Source organism: Myotis myotis, unplaced genomic scaffold, assembly GCF_014108235.1.
Source record: "Myotis myotis isolate mMyoMyo1 unplaced genomic scaffold, mMyoMyo1.p scaffold_m19_p_3, whole genome shotgun sequence".
Lineage (NCBI taxonomy): Eukaryota > Metazoa > Chordata > Mammalia > Chiroptera > Vespertilionidae > Myotis > Myotis myotis.
The window spans coordinates 109,946,309-109,959,763 of NW_023416335.1; the positions used below are offsets into that span (position 1 = coordinate 109,946,309).

Consider the following 13,455-nt stretch of genomic DNA (forward strand, 5'->3'; position numbering starts at 1 on the left):
ACTACCTGACTTTAAATTATACTTCAGAGCTATGACAATTAAAACAGCATGGTATTGGCAGAAAAACAGATACACGGATCAATGAAACAGAATTGAGAACCCAAATATAAAACCACACGTATATGGGCAGATAATTTCCAGCAAAGGAGCCAGAAACACACAATGGAATAAAGAAAGCCTCTTCAATAAATGATGCTGGGAAAATTGGAAAGCCACAACAGGCAAAAGAATGAAACATTACAGTTTGTCAGCATGTACAAAAATCAATTCAAAATGGATCAAAGACCTAAATATAAGATCTGGAACAATAAATAACATAGAAGTAAACATAGGTACTAAACTTATGGACAGTGGTCATAGAGAACATTTTATAAACTTGACCTGAAAAGCAAGGGAAGGCAAAAATAAATGAATGGGACTATATCAAACTAAAAAACTTCTGCACAACAAAAGAATACGAGAACAAAACCAAGAGACAGCCAACAGAATGGAAGATTATATTTGCAAACAAAAGCTCTGATAAAGAACAGCATGGATGGAACTGGAGAGCATTATGCTAAGTGAAATAAGCCAGTCAATGAAAGAAAAATACCACATGATCTCACTCATTTGTGGATAATAAAGACTATTATAAACTGATGAACAAAAATAGATACAGAGGCAAAGCAGCATCGAACAGACTGTAAACTACAGCGGGAAGGCTGGGGAGGGTTGGGGGGCGGGAGGGGGGGGTAAGAGATCAACCGAAGGACTTGTATGCATGCATATAAACATAACTAATGGACATAAGACACTGGGGGGTAGGGGAGGCCAGGGGAATGTCAAGGGGGGAGAGGGGGAAGGAGACATATGTAATACTCTTTGTAATACTTTAAGCAATAAAACAAAATTAAAAAAAAAAAGCTCTGACAAAGGTTTAATATCCAAAATATGTAAAGAACTCATAAAACTCAACACCAAACAAACTATCCAATTAAAAGATGGGCAGAGGACCTGACCAGACACCTCTCCCAAGAAGACACATGGAACAGCCAATAGACATATGAAAAGATGTTCAACCTCACTGGCAATTAGGGATATGCAAATCAAAACTACACCTGTTAGAATGGCTATTATCAACAAGTAAGAACAAATGTTGGAGAGGTGTGGAGAAAGGGGAACCCTCATTCACTGCTGGTAGGAATGTAGACTGGTACAGCCACTATAGAAAACAGTGTGGTGATTCCTCAAATAATTAAGAATAGAGTTACCACCATAGGACCCAGCAATCCCTCTCCTGGGTATATATCCAAAAAACTCGAAAACATGTATTCACAAAGATATATATATAAGTGTGGGGTGTGTGTGTGTGTGTGTGTGTGTGTGTGTGTGTGTGTGTATAACTCTATGTTCATTATTCACAGTGGCCAAGACATGGAGACAACCAAAGTGTCCTTTGGTAGAGTACTGGATAAAGAAGATGTGATACATATATACAATGAAATACTACTCAGCCATAAGATGAAATACTGCCATTTGCAACAACAGGGATGGATCTTGAGAATATGCTAATGACATAAGTCAGTCAGAAAAAGCTAAGAACCATATGATTTCATTCATATGTGGGATATAAAACTGAAACTTGTGGACACAAACAGCAGTGTGGTAGTTGTCAGAGGGAAGAGGGGAGGCAAATAGGGGCAATGAATGGTGCCTAATATATGGTGATGGAAAATGACTTGACTTTGGATTGTGGGGGCACAATGCAATATGTAGATCTTATGTCATAGAAATCTATACCTGAAACCACCCCAATAAATTTAATTTTTTTAAAAAAGGCTTTCTGCAGCCCTATTCATACTACTGACACACTGGATGAAACATGAATGCCCATCAACAGGAAAACGTGACTGGCAAATACAAGTGGATTCTGTATAGCTATTATAATCAATAAACTACAGTTTATATATATTAATGTGGTAAGTCTTAAAATATGGAGAGAGAAAAACAAATTGCAGAGGAATACATAAAGTACAAAATCAATACTATATTGATTTATGGACACAATATAGTAAAAGAATGAGAAACCAGTACGAGAATGCTGTCAAGGTGGAAATTAAGGGGGGAGTAGGATACACAGGAGGCTTCGATTAAAATTATGGTATTTTATTTCTTAAGGTAGATTAATTTTCTATTTTTTAAATTCCTGAAATGTTTTCTAAAAAGATCATGTAGCTTCTTACCTTGTGTGGGCAAATTATTTTTCTTGTATTTCTCTAGCTGGGTTCCTGAAGAATTTTGACTCTTTTGAATTTGAACTGATGAATTCTACAGTAGGAGATAATTATATAATTGAATATAAAATTAGTGCTAGTCTACATATTAGTACAATGAATTAAACTAACAGAACTCAGCTTGCAATGAGAATGTTTTAAGTTTGTTCAATTACATTGTTTTCATTTATCACTAGAGACCAGAGTGAATACACACACACAGGTACACACATACACACACACACCACCTCTGTAAATATATTCATTTCTCAAGTTAAGGGCATAACAGACAATGTAAAACGAAACAGTCTTCTGTGACTGTTACCAGGCTAGCCAGAGGAGAGAGTAGGAGCTCATGGTTAACCCATCAGCAAAACCCCCTTATCTCAGCCTCTCCAGTTAACATTTTCCTCACTGCCTTGCTCTAACTGAGCCCTAGGTCCCACTGAGATGAATGCTCACCACTGTCCCTTGTAGAGATGGAGGTTTCTCGCTCTCAGAGCTCACAACCCTAGATTTAGAGGTAGTAGGTGTCCTCCTTGCTCCCCATCACTGCTTCCAACCAAATTTCTTTCTCTCCTCCCTACCCACCCCCACCAAGCTCTGAGTCTCATGGCTGTATACTCACCCCACCATGTACCCCTCCTTGCCTTTTCTGACCTACTCTCCCTCCAATCTCAGCCACGCACTCCCACGGGCAAACTCTAGAACTAGTCATTATCACTATTTGCAATGATCAATAACTGTTCAATTTCAAAGCATTTGAATCCAGAATGTGAGGTATTCTACAAAATAACTAGCCTGGTCTATTAAAAAAGCCAATGCCATTTAGTGTTCAAGTATATATATGGGTGATATGTCATGATTTCTACAACTACCTTCACATGGTCCAGCAAAAAACACAATATGCAAACCTTAACAGTGGTTCGATCTAGGTGAGTAGTCAGGTGTTCATGGGACTGTGTTTTCAAATGCCTCTATCTGGGAAACTTCCATAATGAAATGTTTGGGGAAGAAGGGAGAATTCCACTTCCTGACTACAGCCCACAGGGTCCTACAAGTCATTGATCCATGTGTTCAATGTCCCTCACAACCTGGTAGCCTATGCCCTTCTTAAGCAGGTTCATGGGTCACTGCATACTGTTAACTTCTAAGCACCTCTCTCTGCTTTGTGGTATTCCCCCTGATGACCACACCTCTCCTAAAACATAACTTTCCACCAACTGACACACACACAAAAAAAAACAAGAAAAAAATAATGCAAGCCATTCTCACTGTAAACAATGATCTCTAACATACATGGGCCCCCAATGCAGCCCAGGACTCAGACTATACTTCCCAGTCCCTTGGCTTTCCTGTCTCTTCGACAACTATTTTACACTTTCTCCCATGTTCTCTGCCCTCACCCTCAGCAGAGTATCATGCTTCCCACTTTACTGAGAAAGTTAAAGCATCAGAAGGGAACTTCCTACCAAGTGGCACCCGACACCTAGCCCTAGGTCCAGACCCTTAGACCTTCTGTTATTGAAGTCGAACTGCCCGTGCTCCTGGCCAAAACCAGCCCTTCCACTCATTCATTCCCTAAATCCCATGTCCCTTACTTATGATCACTGCATCATTTCCCTCTCTACTGAAACCAACTCTACCAATATACAAACACCTGTTAATTTGTCGTCTTAAAAACAAAACAATTTCCCCTACAGCCACTACCCCCTGTTTTTACATTTACTGCAAAACTTTTCCACACAAATCTCATATTCTTTCTGAAACTTCTCCCCATTCTCTCTTATCCAATCAGGCTTTTATCTCTGACACATCTCTACTTGGTAAATCCAAGGACCAACCTTCAGTCCTCAACTTACTGAGCAGCAGCCTTTGATGCCTGTAGGCCACACTGTACCCCTTGAGGGCCTTTCTCAACTTGGCTCTCAGAACACCACATGGACCTCCTTTCCTTCCTACTCCATGGTTATTTGTTCTCCTTGCCTCCCAGCTTCTTACTCTGCTCAGTATTTGGACCTCTTCACTTTCAGCCTCAGTCATCTCAGCCCAAGGCTTTACCATACATTCTGATGACCCCAAACTTCTATCTCCAACCTGACTTCTCCTGATATATGCATAACTGTCTAGTAAACATTACTGATGCTCATTGGCATTTCAAACTCACCTTGTCTGCACCTGAGCAATATGTGTTGTCTTCTTATGTACTTTAATAACAAATTGAAATTCTTATATTAAGCAAAAAAACTACACTAAACGGGGAAGCCATTCCTAACTACTTTCTTGCTGCCACACCCCATATACAGTTCATCAATAAATTCCGTCCACTCCTCAAGCCCTCCAATGCCACTCCCCCAGTCTAAGCCACTATCATCTCATCTCTAGTCTGAATTACTGCAATAGTCCATCTTGATGTTCCTGACTGGGCCCATAGTTTGCCACCCCCTCAGTCTATTCTTAAGTCTACAGTAAAGTGAGCTAAGTGTTGGGGAACTCAGAGATGCAATATGGCTCCAGCAGCAAAGGCCTCTGGGAAATGTTGGACTCTATTTAACCCTCAGTAGCCTGAGGCTTGGCTGACTACCCAGAAAGTCAAATGCCATCCAAAGATAAACATCATGTCCCCAGGAAGGAGGTTAATGAATGTATAGAGTGTGATAACTGCCTGATGTTATTATGTTAACTTAAAAACACATTGTTCTTGCTGGTGGTCTATGTGACTACCTACCATATGGTTTTACTTTTAATCCCCTATAAAAAAAGAGACCCTGTCCTAAAAGGAAGTGGATTCTTCCAGGCAGGCCACCACTGGGAGCAGCTACCTTACCCATGGATGTAAGTTTCTATTAAAGCTCTTACGATTTTGAATAAGGTTACCTGTCAGTTCTTTAGAATCAATCCTGAATTTAGATTTTTGATGCTTTCCCCAAACACTAAGATAAAGGGTTAGGCCACCCCTTCAATCAAAGCTCTGCAAGAGCTCCCACTGCACTCAGGGAAAAAGCCCAAGTGTTTACAGAGCCTATTAAGGCCTAATGAAATCTGCACCCACCACCCTTCGTCATATCTCTGGTTTCATCCCCTACTATTCGCCCCACTTTCTCTGCTCCAGCTTTACAGTAAGTGCTCACTTAACATCTTTGATATGTTCTGTGACTTTAAGTGAAATGATGTGTAATGAGAACAATTTTATCAGGCTGATATGATATAAGTAAGAGTTAAGTTCCTACAGCATCAATCTTATAATGAAATGACACTATTCGAGGACCTGCAGTACCAGCCTTTGGCATTGCTCAACCTCAGACCCTCCAAGCAGACAGTCTCCAGGTCCAGGTCTCCTGTGCCTGCTCTGCTTCTCACCCAGGTCCCTCTTCAGCCATTATTCAAATGTTGCTTTCTCTGTAAGGCCTTCCCTGGCCATCCTACATATAACTGCAACACCCCATACAGTTATCCCCTCTCCTTGCTTTTTCTCCTTCATTTCCACCACTATGTCACATACCATATATTTTATTTATCTATCTTATTTATAGTCTTTCTCCTGCCACTAGAATATTAAGTTTCAAGAGGGCAAGGACATTTGCCTGTTTTGTTCATTGCTTTATCTGCAGTGCCTAAAAGCAGTGCCTGGCAAACCAGAGTTGTAAACAGAGATGAATGGAACACCAATAACTTGATTTAAAAGGGTCACACGCATGTGACTCTCTGCAAACACTTCCCTTGGCCTGTTTTAACTGACACTGCCTACTGCTTATAATAATCCCCTTATAAGAATTATACAAATGAATTTGAAAACTATCTCTATAGCAATGCTCAAAATTATTTTTTTAACTATGGTTAAATATATATGGCATAATATTTACCATCTTTTTGTTGTTGTTAATCCTCATTGGAGGATATTTTTTCCATTGATTTTTAGAGAATGGAAGGGAGTCAGAAGGGAGAGAGAAAGAAAGAAAGGAGAGATAGAGAGAAATATCAATATGAGAGAGACACATCCAGTGGTTGCCTCCCACAAGTGCCCTGATGCCGGAAGCCGGTCCATCCTTGCTGCTTGACACAGTCGCTGCAGGAAAGAAACATCTGCACAGCATATGTTTCAAGGGACCTGGCGTATATAGCATACTGTTCTTAATATGTTTGCTCCCCTTAGCGCTGTGTGTTTTAACCAAGGTCACCTCTCCGAGAAAGGTTGTTTCCCCAGGTAGGAATTTTTCCCTGAAGTCCGGGAGGGGATGCCTCTCCTAGAAAGGTTGTTTCCCCAGGTAGGAATTTTTCCCTGAAGTCAGGGAGGGGATGAAACTCCTTAACTAAGTGCCAGGCGGGCAGTTAATCACTACAAACAATCATGCTTAAGCTACATAATCTTTACTCCCTGGAATGGAGATAAGAAACGCCCTAACCTTTGTAATAGAAATTGACAGGATTAAAATCAACTGGGATAAATACGGATGTAACAAGACAATAAACAGCAGAACTTCGCTGGAGATCCAGACCAGAACTTGGCTGGAGATCCTGGCTAGAGATCCTGGCTAGGCTGCTGATCAGCTGAACGCTGTCTCTGTGTCATTCCTTCTTCGCCGACTCCATCCACACCTTTGGGGACCCCTGGACCTGCTGGGGTTGGACTCCAGCACCCTGACTGGGACCTGGGATCAAACCTGCAATCCAGGTACACACCTTTGACCGGGAATTGAACCCTCGACCCTTTGGTGTACGGGACAATGCTCCAGCCACTGAGTAACACCAGACAGGGCGATAGTTACCATCTTAACCATGTTAAAGTGCACAGGTCAGTGGTATTAAGTACATTCACACTGTCTTGCAACCATCACCACCATTCATTCACAGAACTCTCTTCAACTTGCAAAACTGAAACGCTGTTCCTATTAAACACTAACCCCTCACTCTCTCCCAGCAGCCCTGGAAACTGCCCTTGTACTTTCTGTCGGTAGGAATCTGACTGCTCAAATATTTAACATCTCCCCCTAACTTGACAAGGCCGACTGGTCTCCAAACCTACCATGGACCCCTCTTTCTTCATGGTAGTCCTGCACTGACCCATCTTGATGCTGCCCTCAGCGCCTTCCACTTTCTTCCAAGCATCGAGTCGGAATCTCTCCATCACTTTTATTTCTTCCCGGAGGTCTGTGTTCTCTTTGACCAACATTTCTATCTGGCTTCTAAGACGGCCATGTGTACTTGACCATTTTGCTTCCTTTCTTTTCAAATCTTCCTGTAAATCTGTTACCTGTTGTTTCAAAGCCTGCCAACCCCACACCCCCCAAAAAAAGCATTAGTAGAATTAAAACAATGCAAGAAAAAATACAGACTAGCTAACCTAGTACAGAGAACAGAAAAGAGAAGGCTCCGTTAATCACATTTCAATAAAACTGGGATTTTCAGGAAAGGGAATAGGGGTTCAGGCTAGAGCCTCACTTCATACCATTAGCAAAATTAATTCCAGGAATCAGGAGGAGGCGGCAGACACCACTTAAGAGTTCACTGAAATAATGTGGCCTTGAGATAATAAAGATACTAATTTGGGTCAGTGGATAGAGCGTCGGCCTACACAGACTGAATGGTCCCGGGTTTGGTTCCGGTCAAGGGCACATGCCCAGGTTACGGGCTCAATCCCTAGCAGGGGGCATGCAGGAGGCAGCTGACTGATGATTCTCTCTCATCACTGATGTTTCTATCTCTTTCTCTGACTCTCCCTTCCTCTCTAAAATTAATAAAAATATATTTTTTAAAAAGATATTAATTGAAATAGAAGAGATAAACAGGGGTTATCTGTTGAAGAAAAAATAAATAGGAATTAATTACTAACTGAAGGAAGATAGATGAGGTAAAGGGAAGAAAAAAGATTCAAATTCAAAAACTATCAACACTGAAAACTGATCCTATTGGGAATTTATAAGAAACAGGTTTTAAGAAAATGAGTTGTTTTAGATGGACTAAATGATACAAGTGAAGAAACTCCTGGAAATGTCTAGAAGCTATCTGCAACTGTATAAAGAGAAATAAAGATCAACGTCAGAACTAAGGAGAGATAGTCAGCTAGCTACATGGAATACGTAGGTGCAACTCATAGGAAGTGACTTGAAGCTGAGGAAAGCAGTATGGACAGAAGCAGGAAGCATTCCCTACCACCCACCTGAGAACCTGTTCAGATATGAGACTTGAAGGCAGTGAGAATCCTAACTCACTAACACACACCTCATTAACACACACGGACAATCTGACATCTATCCATGCTCATATAAACTTCACAATAGCCAATAAAGTGCTGCTCCAGTGAATACATGAATGATAAGAAAATGAAACAGCCTATTGCTGACATGAAGAAAGTTATAGTGGTCTGGATAGAAGATCAAACCAGCCACAACATTCCCTCAAAGCCTAATCCAAGCAAGACTCTTAACTCTTCAATTCTGTGAAGGCTGAGAGAGGCGAGGAAGCTTAGAAGAAAAGTCTGAAGCTACGAGAGGTTGGTTCATGAAGTTGAAGGAAATAAGCCATGTCCATAACATAAAAGTTCAAGGTGAAGTAGCAAGTGCTGATCTAGAAGCCGCAGCAAGTTATCCAGAAGATCTAGCTAAGATAATTAATGAAGGTGGTTACACTCAATAACAGATTTTCAATGTAGACAAAACAGCCTTATATTGGAAGAAAATGCCATCTAGACTTTCATAGCTAGCGAGGAGAAGTCAATGCCCAGCTTCAAACCTTCCAAGGACAGGCTGACTCTCGTTAGGGGCTAATGCAGCTGGTGACTTTAAGTTGAAACCACTGTCTACTTACCATTCTGATAATCCTAAACCCCTTAACAATTATGCAAAATCTACTCTGCCTGTGCTCTATAAGTGAAACAATAAAGTCTGGATGACAGCATATCTGTTTACAACATAGTTTACCGATTATTTTAAGCCCACTGTTGAGACTACTGTTCAGATAAAAAGATTCTTTTCAAAACATTACTGTTCATTGGCAATGCATTTGGTCACCCAAAAGCTCTGATGGAGATGTACAAGAGTAATGTTGTTTTCATGCCTGCTAACAACATCCATTCTGCAGCCCCTGAATCAAGGAGTAATTTTGACTTTCAAGTCTTACTAATTAAGAAACACATTTCATAAGGCTATAGCTGCCATAGATAGTGATTCCTCTGATGGGTCTAGGCCAGCGGTCGGCAAACTGCGGCTCGCGAGCCACATGCTGCTCTTTGGCCCCTTGAGTGTGGCTCTTCCACAAAATACCGACTTCTGCGTATGGGCCACGAAGTTTCAATCGCACTGTACGTGTGCGCCCGCACGTGGTATTTTGTGGAAGAGCCACACTCAAAGGGCCAAAGAGCCGCATGTGGCTCACGAGCCGCAGTTTGCCAACCACTGGTCTAGGCAAACTATAAATTGAAAACCTTCTAGAAAGGATTCACCTTTCTAAATGCCATTACAAACATTCATGATTCATGGGAAGAGATCAAAACATTAACAAGAGTTTGGAAGAAATTGATTCCAACCCTCATGGATGATTTTGAGGGGGTCAAGACTTCAGTGGAGGAAATAACTGTAGATATGGAAATAGCAAGAGAACTAGAATTAGAAGTGGAGCCTAGATGTAACTGAATTGCTACAAATTCATGGTAAAACTTTAACAGATGAGGAGCAAAGAGAGTAGTTTCTTGAGATGGAATCTACTCTTGGTGAAGAAACTGTGAAAATGACAACAAAGGATTTAGAATATTATATCAACTTAGTTGATAAAGCAGTGACAGGGTTTGAAAGAATGGATTTCAATTTTGAAAGAAGTTTTACTGTGGGCAAAATGCTATCAAACAGCATCGCATGCTAAAGGTAAATCATTTGTGAAAGAATCAGTCAACACAGCAAACTTCATTGTTGTCTTATTTTAAGAAATTGCCACAGCCACCTCAAACTCCAGCAACCACCACACTGATCAGTCAGCTGCCATAAACACTGAGGCAAGAAGCTCTACCAGCAAAAAGATAATGGTTCACCGAAGGCTGGTTAGCATTTGGGGCAATAATGTTATTCTCTAATTAAGGTATGTACATAGTTTTTGAGACATAATGCTAGACTATAATATAGTGTAAACATAACTTTTATATGCAAAGGAAAACCAAAATATTCATGGGATGTGCAATATTCACTTTATCAAGGTGGTCTAGAACCAAATCCACATTATCTCTGAATACGTTTATACCATCTCTTCAATCTTTTAATGACTTAATAAGTGAAAGCATATCAATAAATATATATTTGTTTTTGATTTAAGTATATACCTGTTTTTAAAGTATGTAACTGCATTGTAGAGGCAGAAAGGATAAATATGGGAAACTATGAATGAGCCATAGTTTAAGAAAAACAAGGAACTGTACCCACAACCAAAAGAAATAATGAACACCCATGGTTACACATAATATCAAGTCTTTTGAAAAGGTTCCAATACTTAAATCAACACTAACAAAGCAGAAAGAAAGTTCAAAAAAAGGTTGCAAAATTATTAAATTGTCTAATGTCTTAAAGAGAAAAGCTAACTCACCAACTCTCCAGGAAATGAGGCCTCTACATTAACACTGTCCAGAACTTTCTGTAATGATGGATGTGTCCTGGACCTGCACTGGGCAATGTGATAGCTACCAGTCACATAACAGCTACTGAGCACTTGAAATGTGACTAACGTCACTGAAAAACTGAATTTTTAGTTTTATTGAAGAAATGAATTTTTCATTTTATTTAATTTCATTTAACTTAAATAGCCACATGTGGCTAATGACTAGCAGACTGGAAAGAACAGGCTTAGAGAATAAGAGGATAAATTGTTTGCAGGAAAGGCACCAGGTCATAATAAAGTAAAAACTATGTGTTATTCTCATCAAAGTAAGTAGAACTAAAATAAAGCTCATTTGCTATGGTTTGAATCACACTGGAAGAAGAAATCTCAGCTATGACAGAGGGGAAAGTGGGGGAATCAAGTTTATAATCTTGGGTGGTCTAAGAAGGGTGGTGTTGTTATTTTCCTTATGGGTCTCTTAAGATTTTTATAACATAGCAAGCTATCCAAGTATCACTCTACTCCTGGGAAACTCAGGAACAGTAAATATGAAATGACAAGCCCATTATGCAGATATTTTAGAATAGATTATGGTTTTAAATTTAGTGAAAAATTTTCTGATAGCTGAATTTGATTTTTACTACTGTTTAAAGTATTTGAAGTGGCCCAGGCCTGAAAGCTCAATTCATTAGGGTGTCGTCCCAATATGCCAAGGTTGAAGGTTCAATCTCTGGTCAGGGCACATACAAGAAGCAACCAATGAATGCCTAAATAAGTGGAACAACAACTTCATATATGTCTCTCACTCAAATTAGTAAATTAAAAATATTTTAATAAAGTATTTTGAAGTATTCACAAAACCTCATGATAAATTTGTATTATTATAGATTATAAAAGTAATCTATAATCTAGATCAGGGGTCCTCACACTTTTTAAACAGGGGGCCAGTTCACTGTCCCTCAGACTGTTGGAGGGCCAGACTATAGTTTAAAAAAACTATGAACAGGAAAACCAAGATGGCGGCATAGGTTAACACCGGAGTTTGCTGCCTCGAACAACCACTTCAAAAATACAACTAGAAGACGGAACGGACATCATCCAGAACCAAAGGAAGGCTGGCTGAGTGGAGGTTCTACAACAAGGAGGAAAGAGAATAGCATACTGAGACTCAGAGGAGGCGCAGTGCTGAAGTCAAATACTAAGGTGCGGAGTGCATGCGGAGAGTGCTGGCGGCTGAGGGCGCGGTTGTCTGTTTCAATCGGGAGGGAGTCTCAGACTCTGAGCTCCAGATCCGGGTGAGTCTCTAGGGACCCAGACTCAAACGGGAGAAGTGGGACTGTCTGGCTTCGGTCGTAACTCGAAGGCAGCTTTCTCTCTGAGGTATGCAGCGGTTGCTCAGCCCGCCCGCCCTGTTGATCCCCTGGGACACGCCCCCTGCCCAAGCCCTGCACAGAGCCATTTGCCAGATAGCCTCAGGCAAAGGCTAGATTAGCACCTCCCTAGAGGACAGAAGTTCTCTCACTGCAGACACAGCTGATTCTCACAGCCACTTGGCCTGGAGGTCAAGTCCCCTCTAGTATTACCTACAACAATCAAGGCTTAACTACAACAAGACTGCACACAAAGACCACTAGGGGGTGCACCAAGAAAACATAAAAAAATGCGGAGACAAAGAAACAGGACGCAAATGTCAGAAATGGAAAATATAGAGCTCAAAACCACACTTTTAAGGTCTTTCAAGAATTTTCTAAAAACTGCCAATAAATGTAGTGAGATCCTCAAGAAATCTAATGAGACCCTCGATGTTGTGATAAAGAACCAACTAGAAATTAAGCATACACTGACTGAAATAAAGAATATTATACAGACTCCCAACAGAAGACCAGAGGAGCGCAAGAATCAAGTCAAAGATTTGAAATGCGAAGAAGCAAAAAACACCCAACCGGAAAAGCAAAATGAAAAAAGAATCCGAAAATACGAAGATAGTGTAAGGAGCCTCTGGGACAGCTTCAAGCATACCAACATCAGAATTATAGGGGTGCCAGAAGAAGAGAGAGAGCAAGATACTGAAAACCTATTTGAAGAAATAATGACAGAAAACTTCCCCTACCTGGTGAAAGAAATAGACTTACAGGTCCAAGAAGCGCAGAGAACCCCAAACAAAAGGAATCCAAAGAGGACCACACCAAGACACATAATTAAAATGCCAAGAGCAAAAGACAAAGAGAGAATCTTAAAAGCAGCAAGAGAAAGAAACTCAGTTACCTACAAGGGAATACCCATACGACTGTCAGCTGATTTCTCAACAGAAACTTTGCAGGCCAGAAGGGAGTGGCAAGAAATATTCAAAGTGATGAATACCAGGAACCTACAACCAAGATTACTTTATCCAGCAAAGCTATCATTCAGAATTGAAGGTCAGATAAAGAGCTTCACAGATAAGAAAAAGCTAAAGGAGTTCATCACCACCAAACCAGTATTATATGAAATGCTGAAAGGTATCCTTTAAGAAGAGGAAGAAGAAGAGAAAGGTAAAGATACAAATTATGAACAACAAATATGCATCTACCAACAAGTGACTCTAAGAATCAAGTGAATAAATAATCTGATGAACAGAATGAACTGG

At 40.4% G+C, this 13,455-nt stretch overlaps 1 protein-coding gene across 4 annotated transcripts in view; it reads right to left on the minus strand.

The window, feature by feature from the left end:
• The window catches only part of CENPJ (centromere protein J), a 95,077-nt gene that overhangs the window by 28,878 nt on the left and 52,744 nt on the right, over positions 1-13,455 (minus strand). For all 4 annotated transcript variants that reach the window (XM_036299719.1, XM_036299718.1, XM_036299720.1 and 1 more), the window contains 2 exons: positions 7,276-7,518; positions 2,223-2,307 (listed from right to left, as the gene is read on the minus strand). In XM_036299719.1, coding sequence (XP_036155612.1) covers positions 2,223-2,307; positions 7,276-7,518 — 328 coding nt within the window. The remainder of the gene's footprint in view (positions 1-2,222; positions 2,308-7,275; positions 7,519-13,455) is intronic.